Genomic DNA, 18,544 nt, shown 5'->3' with positions numbered 1-18,544 from the left:
CAAAAGTCTCAGGGCGCTTCTCCCTCATTGCACGCCCTTGATCTCCAGAAAGCTAGAAACCTGGGACATGGAATACCCAGGTCAGAAAGCAGGGCAGGGCGGGGAGGGGAGGGGAGGGGAAGTCAGGGGAAGAGAGGGGAGGGGAGGGAAGGCAGACTCTGGGCCCAGAGCAGGCAGCAGGGTGGCCCCTGTGGAGTGGGAAGGAAGCACTCCGGAAGCCTAGCGGGCTTCCCCTGAGAACTCTTGTTTCACAGCCACCATCGCTGTGGCTCGGGGCACTGTCTGACAGTTGAGGAAACCATTGATGATGAGCTGAGAGAAATCTGAGCAAAGCCACAACAAAAGTGACTTATCGCTCTTCCCCAGAATTTGTACCAAAATGGAACTGTACTACACATTTAAGTATTTACATGCAATATTGATTTACCGAAGGTAAGCCAGTATAACTGCACTGTGATTAGGTAATTGCACTGAAAACCTAGGAGCAGAGAATCTCACGTATCTCTGGGCCAAACAGAGCCAAACCTCCCATCCCACCGCGTAGACAGCTGACCTCTTCCTACCCTGAAACCACTGGGGGCAGCATATGAGCCCTCATCAACAAGGGAGCACTTATTCTGCAATGGCTTGCTCTCCCTCCTGTCTTCTTCCCTTCTTCTTTTTTTTGCTATACTGGGGCTTGAACTCAAGGCCTCCTGCCTGCTCCTGTTTGGTTCTCTATCACCTGAGCCACCCCTCTACCTTCAGCACTTTGCTGGGTACGAGTCTGCCAGGGTGGGCCTAGCTGGTGGCTGACCTCCAGGCTGGAGGCTGGCCTTGGGGTGGAGGCCCGGCTTGGGCCTGGAGACCTAGCCCAGGGGTGGAGGTCTTCCAGCTGCGGCCAGGGCTCAGAGCTGCTGGAGGCTGGGCCAGGTTCAGGCCTCGCCTTAGCCTGGCTGGAGGCCGGGCTCAGGGCTGGCGGCCCGAGCAGCTCGCGGCCCCGCTGGGCGGCGCCGGGGCGAGGGCGGGGCTTCGAGGGAGGGGGCGGGGACTCGAGGGAGGGGCGTGGCCGCGGAGGGGCGTGGCCAGGGCGCGGGGCGGGGCCCTCGGCGCGCTCCCGGCGGGGCCGCGGCGGCTCCTCAGCCGGTGGCGCCGGACGGCAGGCTTCGGGCCGCGGCTCGGCGCCCCGGGTCGGACGGGCGGGCCCCGCGCCCGCCGCCTCGGTTGCTGCTCGCGCCGGGCCGGCCATGGCCGCGTCGCCGGGCTCCGGCAGCGCCAACCCGCGGAAGTTCAGCGAGAAGATCGCGCTGCACACGCAGCGGCAGGCCGAGGAGACGCGGGCCTTCGAGCAGCTCATGACCGACCTCACCCTGTCGCGGGTGAGGCCCGGGGGGCGGCCGCGCGGGGGCCGGCGCCGGGAGGTCGCGGGGGTGGGAGGTCGCGGGAGGGGAGAGGGCGCCGCGGGGTGAGAGGTGGCGGGGTCGTCCGGCGCGGGCGAGCGGAGCGGAGCGGGGGGGAGGCCGCGGCCCGGCCGGGAGGAAGCCGCCCGCCGCGCCGGGCCCCGCCGGGCCCCGCCGGCCGCCGCGCTCGGGGCCTCGGCTCGCCCTGGGCCGGCGGCGCGCGGCGGGCGGGGGCGGCCGGGCCTGGCACCTGAGGAGGACGGGGCGCCGCGGGGCCGGGCGCGCGGGCCCCTGGCCGGGGCGCTGACCTGGACGGCCGGGCGGGGGGACGCGGGGCCCGGGCGGGGGCGCTGACCTGGACAGCCGGGCGGGGGGACGCGGGGTCCGGTGGGGGGGTTGCAGGGCCCGGGCGGGGGGACGCAGGACTCCGGGCGGGGGCACTGACCTGGACGGCCGGGTGGCGGGGACGCGGGGCCCCGGGTGGGGGGACGCAGGGCCCGGGGCCCGGCGGACCTGCAGCCCCACACTCTGCTCTCGATTGTCCTCATCGCGTGTGGTAAAGACTTGGCTAGGCACCCAGAGTCCCCTCACTGGGAACAGTCTAAATCTACGTAATGACTTCTGCTCAGCCTGGGGAGTCTTGGCCACACAAGGCGTGATTTCTTAACGCTCCAGGGGAACTGGGAGGTTAGCTGCCCCTGTTAAAGGGAGCTGCGAACTGCCCGCCCTGCCACCAGGTCCCGCACTCATGTTTAGGGTGGTGTCTTAGAGGGAAGAGTTAAGGAGAAACTAATCAAGTTTTCTGTATTTCCCGTCACACTAGGAAACGATGCTACACAGATGCAAACATACAGGACAGGGGCCTAGTGGTAGAGAGCTTGCCTAGCATGCACGAAGACCCGGGTTCGATTCCTCGGTACCACATACATGGAAAAAAATCCGGAGGTGGTGCTGAGGCTCAAGTGGTAGAGCTCTAGCCTTGAGGAAGTCCAAGGACAGTGCTCAGGCCCTGAGCTCAAGCCCAGGACTGGGAAAAAAAAAATACAGAAGATAGATTGTTCATAGATGAGTGAGGATGATAGAAAGATAGGCAGGCAGGCAGGTAGACAAGGCTGAGGATTTCAGGAATTTTCTTTCCATATTCTCTGGTTAGCAGTCTGCCATCACAGGTAAAAGTCTACATAGGTGTCCTTGGTCAGGCTGACAGACGAGCCTGAGAGCTCAGGACATGGAAAGGGATGGATGGATGAGGGAATGGTGAAATATGACCATCTTGTTTGGACACATTTTTTCTCCCCTTGTGCTCCACAAAAGCTAAAATATCCTATGTCTTATTAGAAAAGTTTGCCAACACTAGAAGAAAAGGCACTCATGACTTTCAGAATCCTATAGCTGCAGATCTTATTTCTGATCTCCATCCCAGCTGTCTACTTTAGAAGCATACATTTTTATGTACAATTACATGCACTGTGTGTTTTGTTTTTAACTAGAATTCAATCTCTCACATAACTTATGAATCCCTTTAAAATACTCCTCACATGAGGACCAGGGAAGTGTACAGACTATTATTGTTGTTATACTGAGAGTTGAATTCAGGGCTTCATGCTAGGTATTCACTCTTACCTGTTGAGCCACACCTCCATTCCCTTTTTCCTTCTTTATTTCTCAAATAGAGTTTCATTTTTTGCTCAGGTTGGTTTAGGGGTCAATCCTCCTATTTATGTCTCCTATGTAGCTGGGGTAACAGGTGTAAACTTGAAATTGTGCTGGTGCAGCTTCCCCAGTGCTAGGATTATAGACATACTCCACATAACTGGCTCAAGTTCTATTGAAGCCAGCATTTTACAGATCCTAAGTGGTCACTTAGTTTGATTATATTGCTCAAGTCTGTATATGTAGTCCTTTGCTTATTGCTCTAATTCAGTCATAAACCAAAATATGCATGTGTTCAAATTACAAATGTAGTAAGTCCATATCTACACTATTTAATATGGCAAATGCTTTTTTGCTGAACCAATCAAAGCTATTAGTGAGTAGGTTAATTAGCAATTCTAATTAGTTGTTGCTCAAATGATAGTCACCATGCTAGTCACTACAAAGTCATATGGCCCTTGAGCTGGCTCAGGAAATCATTGTAGTTAATTCTGCTTGTTTGCTCCAATCACAGTTAGTCTGACTTGACTTCACTGTATATGTAAAACATGAAAATTGCAACCCTGACTTTGCCAGTAATATCGTAGAACTTCACTGTTCCGTGCTTTGAACTCGGGGCTTTGCACTTTCTGGACAGGTGCTCTGTTGCTTGAGCCACATCCCCAGAAGCATACTTGAAAACCTCCAAGGTTGTTTTCATGAAGAAATTACAAAAATCCTACTTTGAGGAAAATGTGTCTGGTCTGCTGACTGCTCTATAAACTCCAGAGGCCTGCATGGGAAAGGGAGGCAGAAGAAGAGGAGGAGGTGAAATCTAGTGCAGTGTCCTCACGTGACAGGATGGGTCCTTTGGTGAGGTCTTGTGCAGTGAACTCAGGTGACAGGATGGGTCCTTTGGTGAGGTCTTGTGCAGTGAACTCAGGTGACAGGATGGGTCCTTTGGTGAGATCTTGTGCAGTGATCTCACATGACAGGATGGGTCCTTTGGTGAGGTCTTGTGCAGTGGTCTCAGGTGACAGGATGAGTCCTTCGCTGAGGTCTTGTGCAGTGATCTCACGTGACTGGATGGGTCCTTTGGTGAGGTCCTATGCAGTGGTCTCACGTGACAGGATGGGGCTTTGGTGAGATTGTGTGGAGGCTGTTGGTAACTTTGGTGAGAGACACACTGCTATGCAGATGAGAAGAGATGGAAGCAATAGGTTGGACACTTGTTCCAGATGTTTCTCTATGTAGAACAACCCATGTTGTTTTTTTAGCAGTTAATTAGAGATGAGTCTCATATTCTTTAGTGCTGTGCTGGCTTTGAACCATGATCCTCAGATTTCAGCCTCCTGAGTAGTTAGGATTACAGGTGGGAGCCACCACGCCTGGCTTCCGGACTTGATTGCTACACTGAGCTCATAGGTAGAAGAAACTCGCCCTGTCCTCCTTCATTCTTGTCTGACTGTGAGATCTGGGTTTTGATTAACATAGTTGTCTCCCTGTGCAGTGTGTTTGAGAAATCTAACACTGTGTGCAGCAGGAGGATACCGACTCCCAAAGGTTTTAGGTACCTCTAACTTGGACTTAGCTTTTGGAGATCCTTTCACATTTGGGAACTCTCTCATCATAGGGGGATAATAGATGGGATTTCATTACACACGTCGTTGTTTTGTATTTATTTGATTTGTTGTTGTTGAGCTTGAACTCTGGGCCCAGGGCTGTCCCTGAGCTCCTCACCTACCCGTGAGCCCCAGCGTCACTTTGGATTTTTAGTGGTTAGTTGGAGATAAGAGCCTCATGGGCTTTAGTTAGTTCTCTGGTGTTTAATTGGAGCTAAATATCACAGACTTTCCTGTCCTGGCTGGCTTCCAACTGCGATCCTCAGATCTCAACGTCTGAAGTAGCTAGGGTTACAGGCATGAACCACCGACACCCAACTCTTTGATTGTCAAAGGTGACTGCGTACACACTTACGCATTCTCAAAAGACCTTCTTGGAGCTGCTGACATGGGAGACATTGGTAGAAGTGGTCAAAGCCCCAGAAAGCTAAAGGTTCTCATCACTTCAGTAGAGAAGAAATGAAGGCCAAAGACTTTCACTCTAAAAAACACAACCCTGTGCTGCTGTGGTCTCTGAATTTCCAACGTTGCTTTCTTTCCAGGTCCAGTTTCAGAAGCTCCAGCAACTGCGCCTCACACAGCACCACGGAGGCTCCCTGCCCAACGTGAACCAGCTGCGGAGCAACGCACCAGAGTTTCAGGTACCCCATTAGCGGAGGGCATGGCGGGGGCGGCAGAGCTTATTCTGAGAAGTCGCCAGGGTCCAGCTGCAGTGTACCTGTCCATCACTGGTCCCTCACAGTCTGCAGTGAAAGCAGCTCAGCCCAGGCAGACAGCATGAGAGTTGTGCCTGCAAGCATGCAGGCAGCCCAGGGGCCACTCCTGCCGCCCAAAGAAAAGCAACATAATGTCCACTGTATAGGATTTTCCAGTACCGACACTAGAGAAAAATACACTGGTGGAATTAATTGTAATGTCATTTAGAGAAATTGAATATTTACTTAATCCAGTAAATACTAAGCATCATTTCAACCTGTAATCAACACACAACGAAGTGTTTTGCCACTAAGCCTTTAAAATCTGTGTGAATTTTGCATTGACAGAGCATCACAATCTGAGTGCAACCATATTTCGCTGGCGGCTGGGGACCACAGCCACTTCACAGACAGGGCACACAGACCTCGGCCATTGGGTAGGGTGCCCCGACCATCTCCCTCCAGAGCTTTACTCAGAACAATGAGGAATCCTGTTCCATACAATGGGACCTGACGCTGCTGAGCAGTCTGTGTGGAGCTAGGAGCCTGTCCTCCTAATTAAACAAGTTAAGGCTGAGCTTCCTTTTGACCTGAGTACTTCTGTGGGTTAAAAGCATGGCCTTCTCTCTTTGTGGCAGAGAGTGGGTTACTTTTTTGACCAGCTCTAAGATATTTTAGAGAATTTTGAATTTTGGATTTTCACATCCCATTAAGTTTACGTTTTCAAATATTACAAATCTGAGACACTTCTGTTTTTAAGCATTATGGATTGCACTGCATTTTACTTTACTTTTTGGTTGTGTGTTGTTGATCCTGGGAGTTTAACTCAGGGCCTTACATTTGCCAGATATTTTTGGTCTACGGGGGGAGGTACTGGAGTTTGAACTCGGGGCTTTGCACTTGCTAGACAGGTGTTCTGCCTGCCGCTGAGCCATGCCCAGCTCTCTGTTATTCAGATAAGGTCTCATGCTTAGTCCAGGAGTTTCCTTAGACCCGACCCTCCTTGCCTGAACCTCCTTCCTGGCTCAGATCACAGACATACATCACTATCCCAATTTGCCTTAAAACATGACCCTTCCATCTCTGCCAACCAAGTACCTAGGATTGCACATGTGCATTACTTTACCTGGTCAAAACAATTGTTTACTTTTGTGATGTTGACCTTGCCACTTTTTCTTTTTTGCTATACTGAAGATTGAACTCATGAGCCTCACGTTTGCTAGGCAGGTGCTCTACTACTTGAGCCACATCTCCAACCCCTATTTGCACTGGTTATTTTTGAGGTAGGGTCTCACGTTATGCCCAGGCAGTGGTGGATTGTGGTCCTCCATGTGTTTCCACATGTCACTGGCATGGCAGGTGTGTGCTGCCTCCTCTGCAGCTAGAATAATGCATGCGCCATCACACCAGCCCTTGGTCAAGATGAAGTGTCAAACTTTCACGCCTAGGTTGGCCTCAGATCATGATCCCAGATCTCTGCCTCCCACGTAGTTAAGATTACAGGCTTAAGCCACTGTACCTGCTCAACTTGTGACTTCTGAAGATTTATAGGCCATTGTTTAGAATAGTCCCCCAGTGCTTGGGAGGGAGCCCTGGTCTTCACCTGTGCTGCAAGCGCTCGCTCTCCCACGGAGCTCCGCTCAAGGGCCCCTCAGCTGGAGTGTTTCTGTGTACCTTACTGATCAGGTTTGGATCGAGTGTCACTGGTGGGAACAGCAGAGCAGCGCTGCTGTTGTACACACTGGCCTTGTTTCCGATTTTGCCATAAGGTGGGTGGGTCAGGCTCTTTCCCCATTGTATTGAATACATACTTTGTGAGGAGGGAGGCGCTTTATTCCAGTCTTCACTAAACTTTCAATTGATATAGATATAGATATACATATATATTAATTTCACTTTCTCCATAATTTTATGGCTCCTTGTTTTATTTAGCAGGCTATGATCTGGGCCTGTTACTTTTACAGTCATATTCCACATCCCTCATTCAGCCAGAGGAGTGCTCTTCTAGACAGAGATCTTCACGAGCTCATGTAAGGAGGGAATCCTGGAGTGCAAAGTGTTCTAAGTAACCTTTTTTTGAGATGTAACTTTTGGGTATGATTTACGTCTTTTAAGTATACAGCTCTGCCATCATGTCCAGCCCGATCAAGATGCAGAGCAGTTCCCTAAGCCCAGAGCTTTCCGTGTCCTTCTACCCCACTGAGCCTCAGGAAGCCACTGCCTGTGGTTCCACACAGTGGACGAGCATGTTGCCTTTCCGAGACTCCTGTGATGAACAAAGAGGATGTGGTCTCCCACTTCTTTCGTCTAAGTTATCGCTTTTGAGAGCCATCTGAGGTGTTTGTTTCCTATGCCTGTTGTGGCACACTTGGCTTTCAACAACAGAATTTCTGGTTCCGGAAGTCTCTCGGAAAGCACAGTGTCAGCAGGGCCTGCCTCTCATGTCTAAGGAAGAGTCCTTTGTCTCTCCATGCCTGTTAGTTGGGGCTGGTACAGTGAAAGCAGTGAGGAGGAAGTAGGCACTGAGAAGCAAGCATCCTCTTTGGCTTGGAGGAGGGAAAATCTCCCACCAGTGTGCTCCGTCTGAGGAACAGCTGTCTTTCAGGCCGTGTGTCCTGATTCTCGGGCAGCCGTGTGCGGAGAGGGGAAGAGGGTTCCTCTCAGAGTGTGGTGCTCTGGCTATGGTTGTAGCTTTCCCTGTCTGATCCTTTCAAGTTGCATCACCAAAAACCAGTTGTACTTTTTATCTCTCTTCCACATTTTAACAAAATTGCATCATTTCATTTACAGCTGAGGGTTCACAGGCTTCTCCCTCATTTAGGAAACAACCTTGTGGCCGAAGGAGGAAGCTCTTGCTGTTGCATTGCGGTGAAGGCTTGTTGGCCAGGTCCAGCAAAGTGACTCTCCCGAGGCCACCACCAGCACAGGTAGGGGTGATGCAGCTAGGGTCTGTATGGCACAAGAGAGCCAGGATAACAGTCCAGGCTTGTTTTATTAAGACAGAGTCTCACTATGCCACCCAGGCTGGCCTCAAACTTGAGATCCTCCTGCCTTTGCCTCCTCTGTGCTGCGATTGCAGAGGTGTATCCATCTGACAAGATCAAATATTGGACTTCCAGTGGATTTCTTTATTGAATTTCCTCTCAAATTTTCATGAGGTTCTAAAAACAGAGACTGACAAATGGAATATCCGTTAACTTCAAACTAATGGAAAGCAGAATGCGAATTCTGATAGCAGCCCCTGCCAGCTGACCCTGTGCTGTGCACCTGCAGCCTCGCTGCGTTCCCTACACTGGTTCTTCTCTCTTTTGTTACCATACATTAGTTGTACAAAGGGATTTCTCGGTAACATTTGAACCGCCATTGTAATCCAGCTTTTTGATGGTTGGTTAGAATTTTTTGCCTACGTAGCCTTGAACCTCAAATCTCTAGGTCTCAGCTTTCTGAATTTACGAGCATCATACCCTTGCTAAAAGAGCTGGGGGTGGCATCTGGCTCTCTGGCCAGTTTTATTGGTGGATGCCACATTCCTCCCTCCCCTCTGAGTCATAGCTCTAAACCTCTTCTCATTGTCATAAGAGGATGACAGTTACCTAGGAGGGTTGCTGCAGGTCTTTGGAAACTGAAGTGCTACACAGAAGTACAAAGAGTGCTTAGCAGCAGCTTTCCAGTAGGAGTTTGCAGTTACGGAATCAGACTTCTGCTCTTCTCAGCCCACTCCCCACAGCCATCCCAGGACTACATGCAGCCACCGAAGGTGTAGCTAGACAAGGGGAAGAGACAATAATTACACTTAGGAGGCTGTGATCTGAGGATCACAGTTCAAAGCCAGCCCGGGCAGAGAAGTCCATGAGACTCTTATCTCCAGTTAACCACCAGAAAACCAGAAGTGGTGCTGTGGCTCAAAGAGGTAGCGTACTAGCCTTGAGCTGAAGAGCTCAGGGACAGCAGCCAGCCCAGAGTTGAAGCCCTAGGACTGACAAAACAACTAGTGCACAAGATGACTCTCTGGAGACTCTCTGCTGTGCCCCTCTCCCCAGAAAGAGGAGTTCACTACTTTATGTTTCTTCCCAAAGAAGGAAATTCAGTCCATACTCCTTGGGTACCTTCTGTGGGGATGAGTAAGGTCACAGCCACACTCAGCTTGCTGCCAGCGTTGATGGCTTGAGCAGCCTGCAAACCCGCTACCACCCTTTGCTCCAGAATGCCTTAGAATTTCAGGCTGTCCCAGAGGGGCTTGGGCTCGAGTCCTAAATCCAGTCCTGTAGAGACCTCAGCGTAGCTGCTATGTCATCTCATGGTCATGAGGACTTCTGTGTCTCTAGACTCCTCTCGGTTCCTCTGGTTTCCTGAGTGCCTCCCACCTGGTTCTTTTGGCTCCTGGCTATTTTGGCAGGGGCTTGCCTGCAGCTTTTCTTCCTCTGGGTGCCATCCTGGGTGAAGTGTATCTCCATGCTAAGCAGTGGTATCACCACTCCTATGATCTAGACTTCGGGCCATTTCCTTCACCCCTCTAAGCCTTGTGTTGTTGGCTTTTGTTTTTTGGTATATAGAATAAACAGAGCTCTTGGGAAGTGTGGAGTTCTTGAGCAAAGGCTTGGGGACTAGAGTGTAAAGTCTTCCCAAACCAGTAACTAAAGTCTGTTTATATGCATCCATTCATCATAGTTTGTGGCTTTTGTGGCAGTCATCTGCTCAAAACTTAAAAGTGAGAGGGAATTTTGTTTCCAAGGTCGTAAACCTTAGCCAGCCCTGTGCTTGGGTCCAGCATGCTCTCTGCTGCCCTGAAATAAGAATCTAAGATGCTATTAGATAGAATGAGATAGGACAGAGACCTCAGGTTTCTGAATTCCATTTAGAAGACCACTGTTACAGGTTAGCATGAAATAACTTCCACTGCTTATCTATAGTATTTTATGATGTGTCTCATTTTCTAGACAATAACATTTTCTGACCTTGTCTCTGAATTCTGTGTAGAACTTTCTAAACATATGCACTTTTTTTTTTTTGCCAGTCCTGGGGCTTGAACTAAGGGGCTGAGCGCCATACTTGGGCTTTCTCAAGGCTAGCGCTCTACCACTTGAGCCACAGCGCCACTTCCAGCTTTTTCTATGTATGTGGTACTGAGGAATTGAACCCAGGTCTTCGTGCATGCTAAGCAAGCACTCTACCACTAGGCCAAACTTCCGGCCCCAAACATATGCACTTTGTATCTGTGATTTGTTATATCTTTGTGTTTGACTGTTTGCTGCTTTGCCTTTGATTTTTACTTCTTTTCCTTTGCCTGAGGAAATTGAGAGAAGCACAGAAAGTTAGCGGGTTACTTAATAGGTTTGGAATGTGCATCTGTCCCAAAATAGGAACTGTAACCAAGAATATGGTTGTCGTATTTTTAATGCAGATTTGAATTGTGCTTTTCCCCCACTTTTAATCTAACCATATGTGTTGAATAAAAGTCATATAAGAATGGGGGAGGAGAGTAGACAACTCATGAATCTCTGGTAGTCCGGATGGAAGCCTTTGTTTGAAATTGCCAAGGGAGTGAGACAAGGTCGGCCCCACGCACTGAATTAGGAACATCTGTGTCCATTAGACCTTGAGCAACAGCACTAAGCAGCTGGAATAGTGCCCTGTTCCTCTGCCTTCCTCGTGTTCCCAGCCATCCATGTGGTGGAGGCTCGCGGGTGACACACATGAGGTAGCGTGTAGCTCAGTGTCACCCCCAGCAGATCTTTCAAGGACAGTTGTACCTGGTCAGCGTGGCTCAGGCCTGCCATTCCAGCCATGGGAGGCCGAGATAGGAGGTTCTAGGCTAGCCCGGGCAAAACATTTTCAAGACCTCATCTTAGTGATGTGGGAAACACAGAGAGGAGATCCTAGTGCAGCCTGGCCCATCTTAAAAAGTGCTGGAGCATAAAGGACTGGAAGTGTCTTCCCCCTGCCGAAAAAGCAGAAGAAAAAAGAAAAAGAGGTGTAGCTATATACCTATAGTCCCAGCAGTTTGAGAGGATGAGAAGAGCTCAAGATTAGCCTAGAATAGTGAGACTAGTGAAACTCCTTCCCCCTCACTGTCTCCCTCTCACATAGTGTTTAGTGGTGCTGATATTTGAATTCAGTGCCTCATGCTCACTAGGTTGGTGCTTTACTACTTGAGCTATGCCTTCAGCCATGCTTTTTGCTAGTTATATTTTTGGAGATTGAGTTCAGCAGATTTTTCTTCCCAGCTGGCCTTTTGAGTAGCTTGGATTGTAGACATGGGTCACTGGCACCCAACTGAGATACCAGCTTTTAAGGGGAAAAAAAGATTGAGTCATAGATCCTTAATTTATAGACTTTAATCCAGAAAAAAATGAGAATTTCCCCTGGGAGCTTCATTTATTGTATAAACCCAGAGACTTAGCCAGGTGCTGGTGGCTCGTGCTTATAATCCTAACTACTTACGAGGCTGAGATCTCATGGTTCAAAGCCAGCCTCGGCACTAAAGTCAGTGAGAATCTAATCTCCAATTAACAACCAGAAAGCAGGAAGTGGCAAGTGGCAAATGGTAGCCTTAAGCTGAAGAGCTCAGGGACAGCATCCAAGACCAAAGTTCAAGCCCCACAACCAGCAACAACAACAACAAAAGTGACTTATGTGAAAAGAAACACCATGTGGGCTAAAATGGTCACAAAGGTGGGTTTTTTTTGTTTGTTTGTTTTATGCTGTGTGTGTCTTGTCTTGTTTTGTTTTGTTTTGTTTTCTAGTCCTGGGTTTGAACTCAGGGCATGAGCAAGGGCTCTGTCCCTGAAATTTTGTGCTTAAGGCTAGCCCTCCATCACTTGAGCCACAGCTCTATTTCTGATTTTTTGGTGCTCAAATGCAGATAAGAGTCTCAGGGACTTTCTTGCTCTAGCTGGCTTCAAACCACCCTCTTCAGATCATGGCCTTCTGAGATTACAGCTGGGATTACAGGCATGAGTGCCTGGCATGCTAACCAAGGTTTTGCTTTAAAATAAAAACGAAGGCTATATAGTATGATGATCAATTACACATGTATCTTAGTGTCTTGCTTAAGCTGTACTGTGTGAAGTGTTCCCCTGGAGATCCCTTCCCTCCCTCTGCTGAAGGAAGAATGTTGGGTCTCCAGAAAGTTTCTTGCTTTTCTTTTTCAGTCCCTGGCAAACCTGCCCTTTTCCACCTGAAGGTCTCAGATACATATAAAATGTTACTGCTGCCCTCCGAGGGCCTCCTGTTGGCATGTTGGGTCCTTTCATCCTGAGATGTGTTCAGGGCATCCAGCCCACCTGTGATATCAGAACCAGCACTGCCCGACGCCACCTGTGTGAACATGGCGCGAGTGGAACCACGTCCTGCTGGCTTCTGGCTTTCGTTGTGGCTCCTTCCCTAGGCTCCTGTGCCATGAGAGCCCTGACTAGAAAGCCTCTTGTCAGTCCTGGTCCCAGCCTGAGGCCGAGGGACTTGGGCTGCTGCACACTGTAATTTGGCCTCCATCACCATTGTTGGCCTTGTGCCTCTGCTCTGATAACTGGATTCTCTGACCCCCTGGTGCTGAAATCCCATAATAACCTGTTTGGGTTCTCCATGCCTCACTTTTATCTGCCTCCCCTCCCTCCCCCTGCTCCCAGGACTGGAGGCCTGTCTTCAACCAGTTTCCTGATGTCAACCTCTGATTCACCTTTCAGGTGGGGCTCTGGAGCCCCCCCGCCCCAGTTTCTAATTGTCCTGCAGTGTTCACATGGTCAGGAAGCCTCTTTTCTACCCACTTATGTCAGCAAGTGACAACTGTGTTCCTACAGTTCTGCAGGCCCCACCCTTCCGCTCTCACTCTCATGTCCACATCTGAACCCTCAGGTATGAGCCCTCAGAAGATCCCTGCCTCTGCCTACACAGTCTGACTACCCTGTGGTGGTCCTCGGGAAGAAGCGGAAGGGGAGGAGACAAAGAGACAAGGCTAATACTGTTCTGAATATTTTATGTGTACCCCTAAATTCTGAGTGTTTTTGTGATGATACTTTTGTGATTCTCATTGTACAGTTGGAAAACCAAGTCATAAAGGCTAAATGACTTGCCCTAGAGGCTCTAAGCCACCACAAAAATGTCACGCTGAAGCAGGATAGTTGAAAGAACCATCATGGACTTACGTTATTATTAGACAGATCTGAATTCAGGTCTCAGCTTTAACAGTTATTAATTTAGCATAGTTCCATGCTTCAGTTTTCTCAGTTATAAAGTATGGACCACAATTCCGTCTGTCAGGATTACTTGAGATCATGAAAATTTTATTTTCATTTGTGTTTTCCTTATTTTTTATATTATATATATAATATAAAATATTATGGCATATATATATATATGCCATTCAAACCTTACTCTTATAGGGGTTGACTGTTCCTAACCATTGCCAGTTTTCTGGGCAAAGTTAAAGTTGTGAGAGTTCTTCGGCTGAAGAGATACATGCTGTCTCACAGCACTTTTCCCCACTGTCATCTGGTGTTTGCTGATGTTTTGGCATCATTTTTATTCATACAGTTAAGAGGTCCAGTGTTAGTGATTGCAATCCAGTCAATGAGAATATAAATTTATTTATTTAACCAGACCTGGGTACTAAATGACCTTGGACACTTTTTATTCAAGGCTAGTGCTCTGCCACTTGAGCCACAGCACCACTTCCAGCTTCTTCTCTGTATATGGTACTGAGGAATCGAACCCTGGGCTTCATGCTTGCTAGGCAAATACTCTACCACTAAGCCACATTCCCAGCCTTTAGCAGATTCTTGAAATAGAATGTTTTCTTAGAGCCCAAAAGCCCCAAACACTTCTCAGAGTTTGGCCACAGAATCGAAAATTTCCAAAGAGTTTTGGAATGTATGGGCTAGGCTTCAAGCTACCAGGCATACGTTGTCTTCCTCATGAGCTGTTTGCTTTTGACTTGCTCCACCCTCCCTCAGCAGTGCAGCATGAATAGGGCGGATGGCTAATGCTTGAGATGTCTCCTGTGGGGTAAACTCCAAAGGCAGCCTGGAAATTGATCCAAATCCATCTGCTCAGAGCTTCAGAAGCCATGTGACCTCCTATCAAAGCACCAGCCAGCTCTGAAGCCTTCCGAGGTCTGGCATTACAGGCCTGGGGGTTGAATGTGGCCTCCACGAGCCGTCCACCCTCCTCAGGTCTGGTTTGAATCTGAATAGGAAATACAGTGCCTTTAAGCAAGATACCAGTGCTCCTGTGACACCCCCCCACCTTTTACCCCCTGCTTCTGGCCCTGGTTTGATTATTGCAGGTGTCTCACACAAGAAATGTCCTATAAGCCACGTGAGGGTTCAGCAAAGTGAGTCTCTCAGTCACTGTTACTTTGCCTCTGCCTCCTGCTTATGGATCACAGGCATGCACCACCATGCCTGGGTTTGAGATGGTTACATTTAGTAATTCTTCAGTGGCTAGATACCAATACTTCTATTGAAGTCCTAATTGACCTGTCTTGGGGTCAGCCAGGCTGTATATTAATGCTCTGACTCGGTGCAGTTTCTAGGAAAGAAAGAGAGCAAGCAGGCAGAGCTAGAACCAGGACGGGAAGCTGGGTTTCCAGGTTATCTTGTGTCTTGGTTCCTTGTAAGTTCATATGACTGTGAAGCGATCCTCTTACCTCTATCCTTGATTTCAGGCTCTGACTGCCAGGTAGTAAAAGAGAGGGAGGGAGGAGTGTGGCGCATATAAAATAGTTCTGTCTCTGACTTTTTTTTTTTTTTCAGTCCTGGCTTGAATTCTGGGCCTGGACACTGATCCTGAGCTCCTAAGGCTCAAGGCTAATGTTCTGTCACAATGTCACTTCCATCTTTTTCGGAGTAGTTTATTGGAGATAAGAGCCTCATGAATTGGACTTTCCTGCCCAGGCTGGCTTCAAACCACAATCCTCAGATCTCAGCTTTCTCAGTAGCTAGGATTTCAGGAGTGAGCCACTAGGACCTAGCTGCTTTAAACTTTAAAATGAGAGCTGGGAATATGACTTTGTGGTAGAATGCTTGCCTAGCATGCATGAAGCCCCTGGGTTCAGTTCCTCAGTACCACATAAACAGAAAAGGCCAGAAGTGGCCTATGACTCAAGTGGTAGAAAGTCAAGGATGCTGGGCTGGGTGTGGTGGCTCACACCTGTAACCCTAGCTAACTCAAGAGGCTGAGACTTTTATCCCCAATTAGCCTCTAGAAAAAAAAAAATGTGCAGTGGGGTTTGGGTCAAGGGTAGGGCAGTAGCCTTGAGCTGAAGAGCTCAGGAACAATGCTCAGGCTCAGGGGTAGGTCAGTAGCCTTGAGCTGAAAAGCTCAGGGATAGCACCCAGGCCAAGTTCAAGCCCCATGACCCCCACCCCCGCCAAAATAAAACTTAACATGAAACTGGAGTTATTGGTTACAACATGGGATGTTCCAGGAGTCAGAATGCCATCTAAGGGCTTCCTCACAGGCCTGGAGTGGGCTCTGTGTTCAGACCTCCACCATGAGAACAAGTAGCACACGTCCCCACCTTGACTGTCACTTGTAGACAGCACATCCTCCCTGCCTGGCCTGGAAACTTCTCTGGAGTCACTTACCACAGTGTCAACGTCTTTGATGTATGCCAGTTGTCTTGAGTCTCCCCACAGGAACTGGTTTCATGTTTCTTTGGGGATGGGGATGGATCCAGGGCCTGGCCATGCAAAGCAGATGCTGTATTGGTGAGCTGCGTCCCCCCGACCCCCAACCTCTGGCACCCATGTAGCAAGGGTGAGGGAGGAAAGAAGTCACCACGCTCTACAACTGTGCCTTGCACACGCTGTCTCCATGAGCACAATTGTCCCCATTTCACTGATGCTTAGTGAGTGATGTACCCGTAGTCACGCAGGTGGCAAGGGACAGCACCAGCCTCTGATTTGCTTGTCTTTCTTGGGACTTGACTTGTACTTAGCAAATTGAATATGCAGACACATGAAGCCAATCTGTTTTGGGTTTAGAAAAGCATTTTTTTTCTCAATTTGGAGAGGGGTCTTTTTCTGAACATTGAGATGCCTGGGTCATGGTTCACAGGTGACTCACTGTTTATTCTCTCCCTAAGCCTCGGGAGAAGGCTGTCAGTTAGCTAGCCCCGAGTTCATCCTGAGCAGCCGCCTCTTCCCTTGGTTTCTGGGAGCAGTCCTTGCTGTCCTCTGGGCCTCAAGGGAAAGCCCGAGCCTGGACGGAAGAAGAGGTCAATAAGCTACCCGTGGAGGACAAGTAGGGTCCAAAAGATGAGGAGGGAGCCAGAAGGTCCTGGAGAAGGACAGGAGGACAGCGGGAGGAGCAGACAGCAGGCTGTGTGTTAGTCAGGGCACTGCCAGGCCTGTTATCTCCCCCAGCATCTCCCTCTCACCACCAGTCTTCCAGAGGTTGCTCAAGATACAGCTACCAGTCTGTGCCTGTTCACATTGTTTAATGAGGTTCATTTAGAGCTAATTAATTGATAGTTATCGTTTAAAAGTTTTAATGTACAATCATTATATGCTAATTCAAAGGAAAGCCTTTTAGAAGTTTTGAGACAGCTTACAGGTTCAGGTATGACTGGAAATGGAGTGAGGAGGCTGTGCAGAGGAGTGGGCTTAGCCTGGACTGTTTTTTTTTTTTTTTTTTTTTGCCAGTCCTGGGCTTGGGCTCAGGGCCTGAGCACTGTCCTTGGGCTTTCTCAAGGCTAGAGCTCTACCACTTGAGCCTCAGCACCACTTCTGGCTTTTTTCTATGTATGTGGTACCAAGGAATCGAACCTGGGTCTTCATGCATGCTAGGCAAGCACTTTAACCACTAGGCCAAACTCCCGGCCCATAGCCTGGACTGTTTTTTTGCCAGTAACGGTGGCTCTAATTTGGCCCAGACATGTTTTTAAAGAATATTTTTATGAGCATCTATTTATATTATTGTGGCATTTCAATCCATGTACACTTAAACTATGATCAGATTTATCCCACTTGCACTTCTTTTGCTCAAGGCTAGTGCACTACCACTTTAGCCACAGCCCCACTTCCTGCCTTTTCTGTGTATGTGGTACCTCAGAATCGAACCCAGGGCTTCATGTGTGCTAGGCAAGCACTGTACCACTAAGCCACTTTCCTAGTCCCCTCTTAACACTTTCTTACCCCCTTTTCATCGTGGAACACAAGTCGGAGTCCAAGTGCGCTGTCATTTAGAAAACTGACAGCGAAGCAGGCAGGCAGCAGGCCTTGGCTAGTAAGCAGGTGGGTGAGGCTAAGGTCTGCTCTCCTCTGAGGCTCTTTCCCCTTCCTCTCCTCTAACAGGTCCACCCTTATTAGTATTTCCTGCTGTTAGCACATCTGTCTCCACTACTGCCTGCAGCTGCACTCACTGCGCACTCCCTTGCTCTGCATTTGCCCCCGGTGCTCAGCCCCCACGCGGGGCCATGGCCCACTCACCTGTGGGGATCTGTGAGTCGAGCAGGGCTGGGCGCTGTTCACGGCTGGGCTGTTCCATTCTGAAGGTCATGCTTGTGACAGCCAGTGGCCCGCCAAACTTCCGCAGCTTGCTTTTTCTGTTGTTGTTTTTCTTTCATTAGGTTACTGAAACTGAACTATTTTCTTTGAATGCAGAAGTTGAAACCTGTTGAAGAAATTCAACCAGACTATTTCTTGTAGGAAAAAAAAACCCTATTTCCTGGTTTCTTCATTTGTCAATGCTATGACATCATTAGGGCTGGTCCTAGCTGCTCTGGCCTTCTCACCAGACTCATGTCCCTGCAGTTTGAGAAATTTGTATTATTAATCTCTCTCTCCCTCTCTCCCTCTCTTCCTCTCTTCTTCCCTCCCTCTCTCATTCTCTTTTTCACTCCTTTTTTCCTCTCTTTCCTTCCCTCCTTTCCTCCTTTCAGCTTGACAAGGGCTGGACTCCAGCACATAGGTACTTCCTCTCCTCATTCAGGTCTACATAGAATTCTTACTGTAAACTCCATCTTAACTCCCTATCACAACCTCATCTCTGAAACCCCAACTTCCAAGCTACCTCTGACCCTTTGGACTTGTTTCCATTTTCCATACACAGAAAAGTCAGGGAAAAGTCATGGACTAGCAAAGAAGCTTCTGGGAGTGTGTTTGTGATCACTGCGCTGTGGTCTGGGTTAAAGAGAGACCCATGGTAGGCAGGACTTGGCAGTTAGACACCTGGGTGAGTGTGTGCCCAGGCTCAGGAGACTTGCCTGGCTTTTCTA

At 49.2% G+C, this 18,544-nt stretch overlaps 1 protein-coding gene across 1 annotated transcript in view; it reads left to right on the top strand.

Moving 5' to 3' along the window:
* Positions 1-1,135: 1,135 nt before the first annotated feature.
* The window catches only part of Crtc3 (CREB regulated transcription coactivator 3), a 51,960-nt gene continuing 34,551 nt past the window's right edge, over positions 1,136-18,544 (top strand). The window contains exons 1-2 of the mRNA XM_090321607.1: positions 1,136-1,358; positions 5,176-5,274. Coding sequence (XP_090177733.1) covers positions 1,227-1,358; positions 5,176-5,274 — 231 coding nt within the window. The 5' untranslated portion in view covers positions 1,136-1,226. The remainder of the gene's footprint in view (positions 1,359-5,175; positions 5,275-18,544) is intronic.

The sequence above is a fragment of the Megascapheus bottae genome, chromosome 30, assembly GCF_031878675.1.
Source record: "Megascapheus bottae isolate mThoBot1 chromosome 30, mThoBot2.hap1, whole genome shotgun sequence".
NCBI lineage: Eukaryota > Metazoa > Chordata > Mammalia > Rodentia > Geomyidae > Megascapheus > Megascapheus bottae.
The sequence above is the reverse complement of the archived record's forward strand: the minus strand, read 5'-3'. Positions and strand labels throughout refer to the sequence as shown.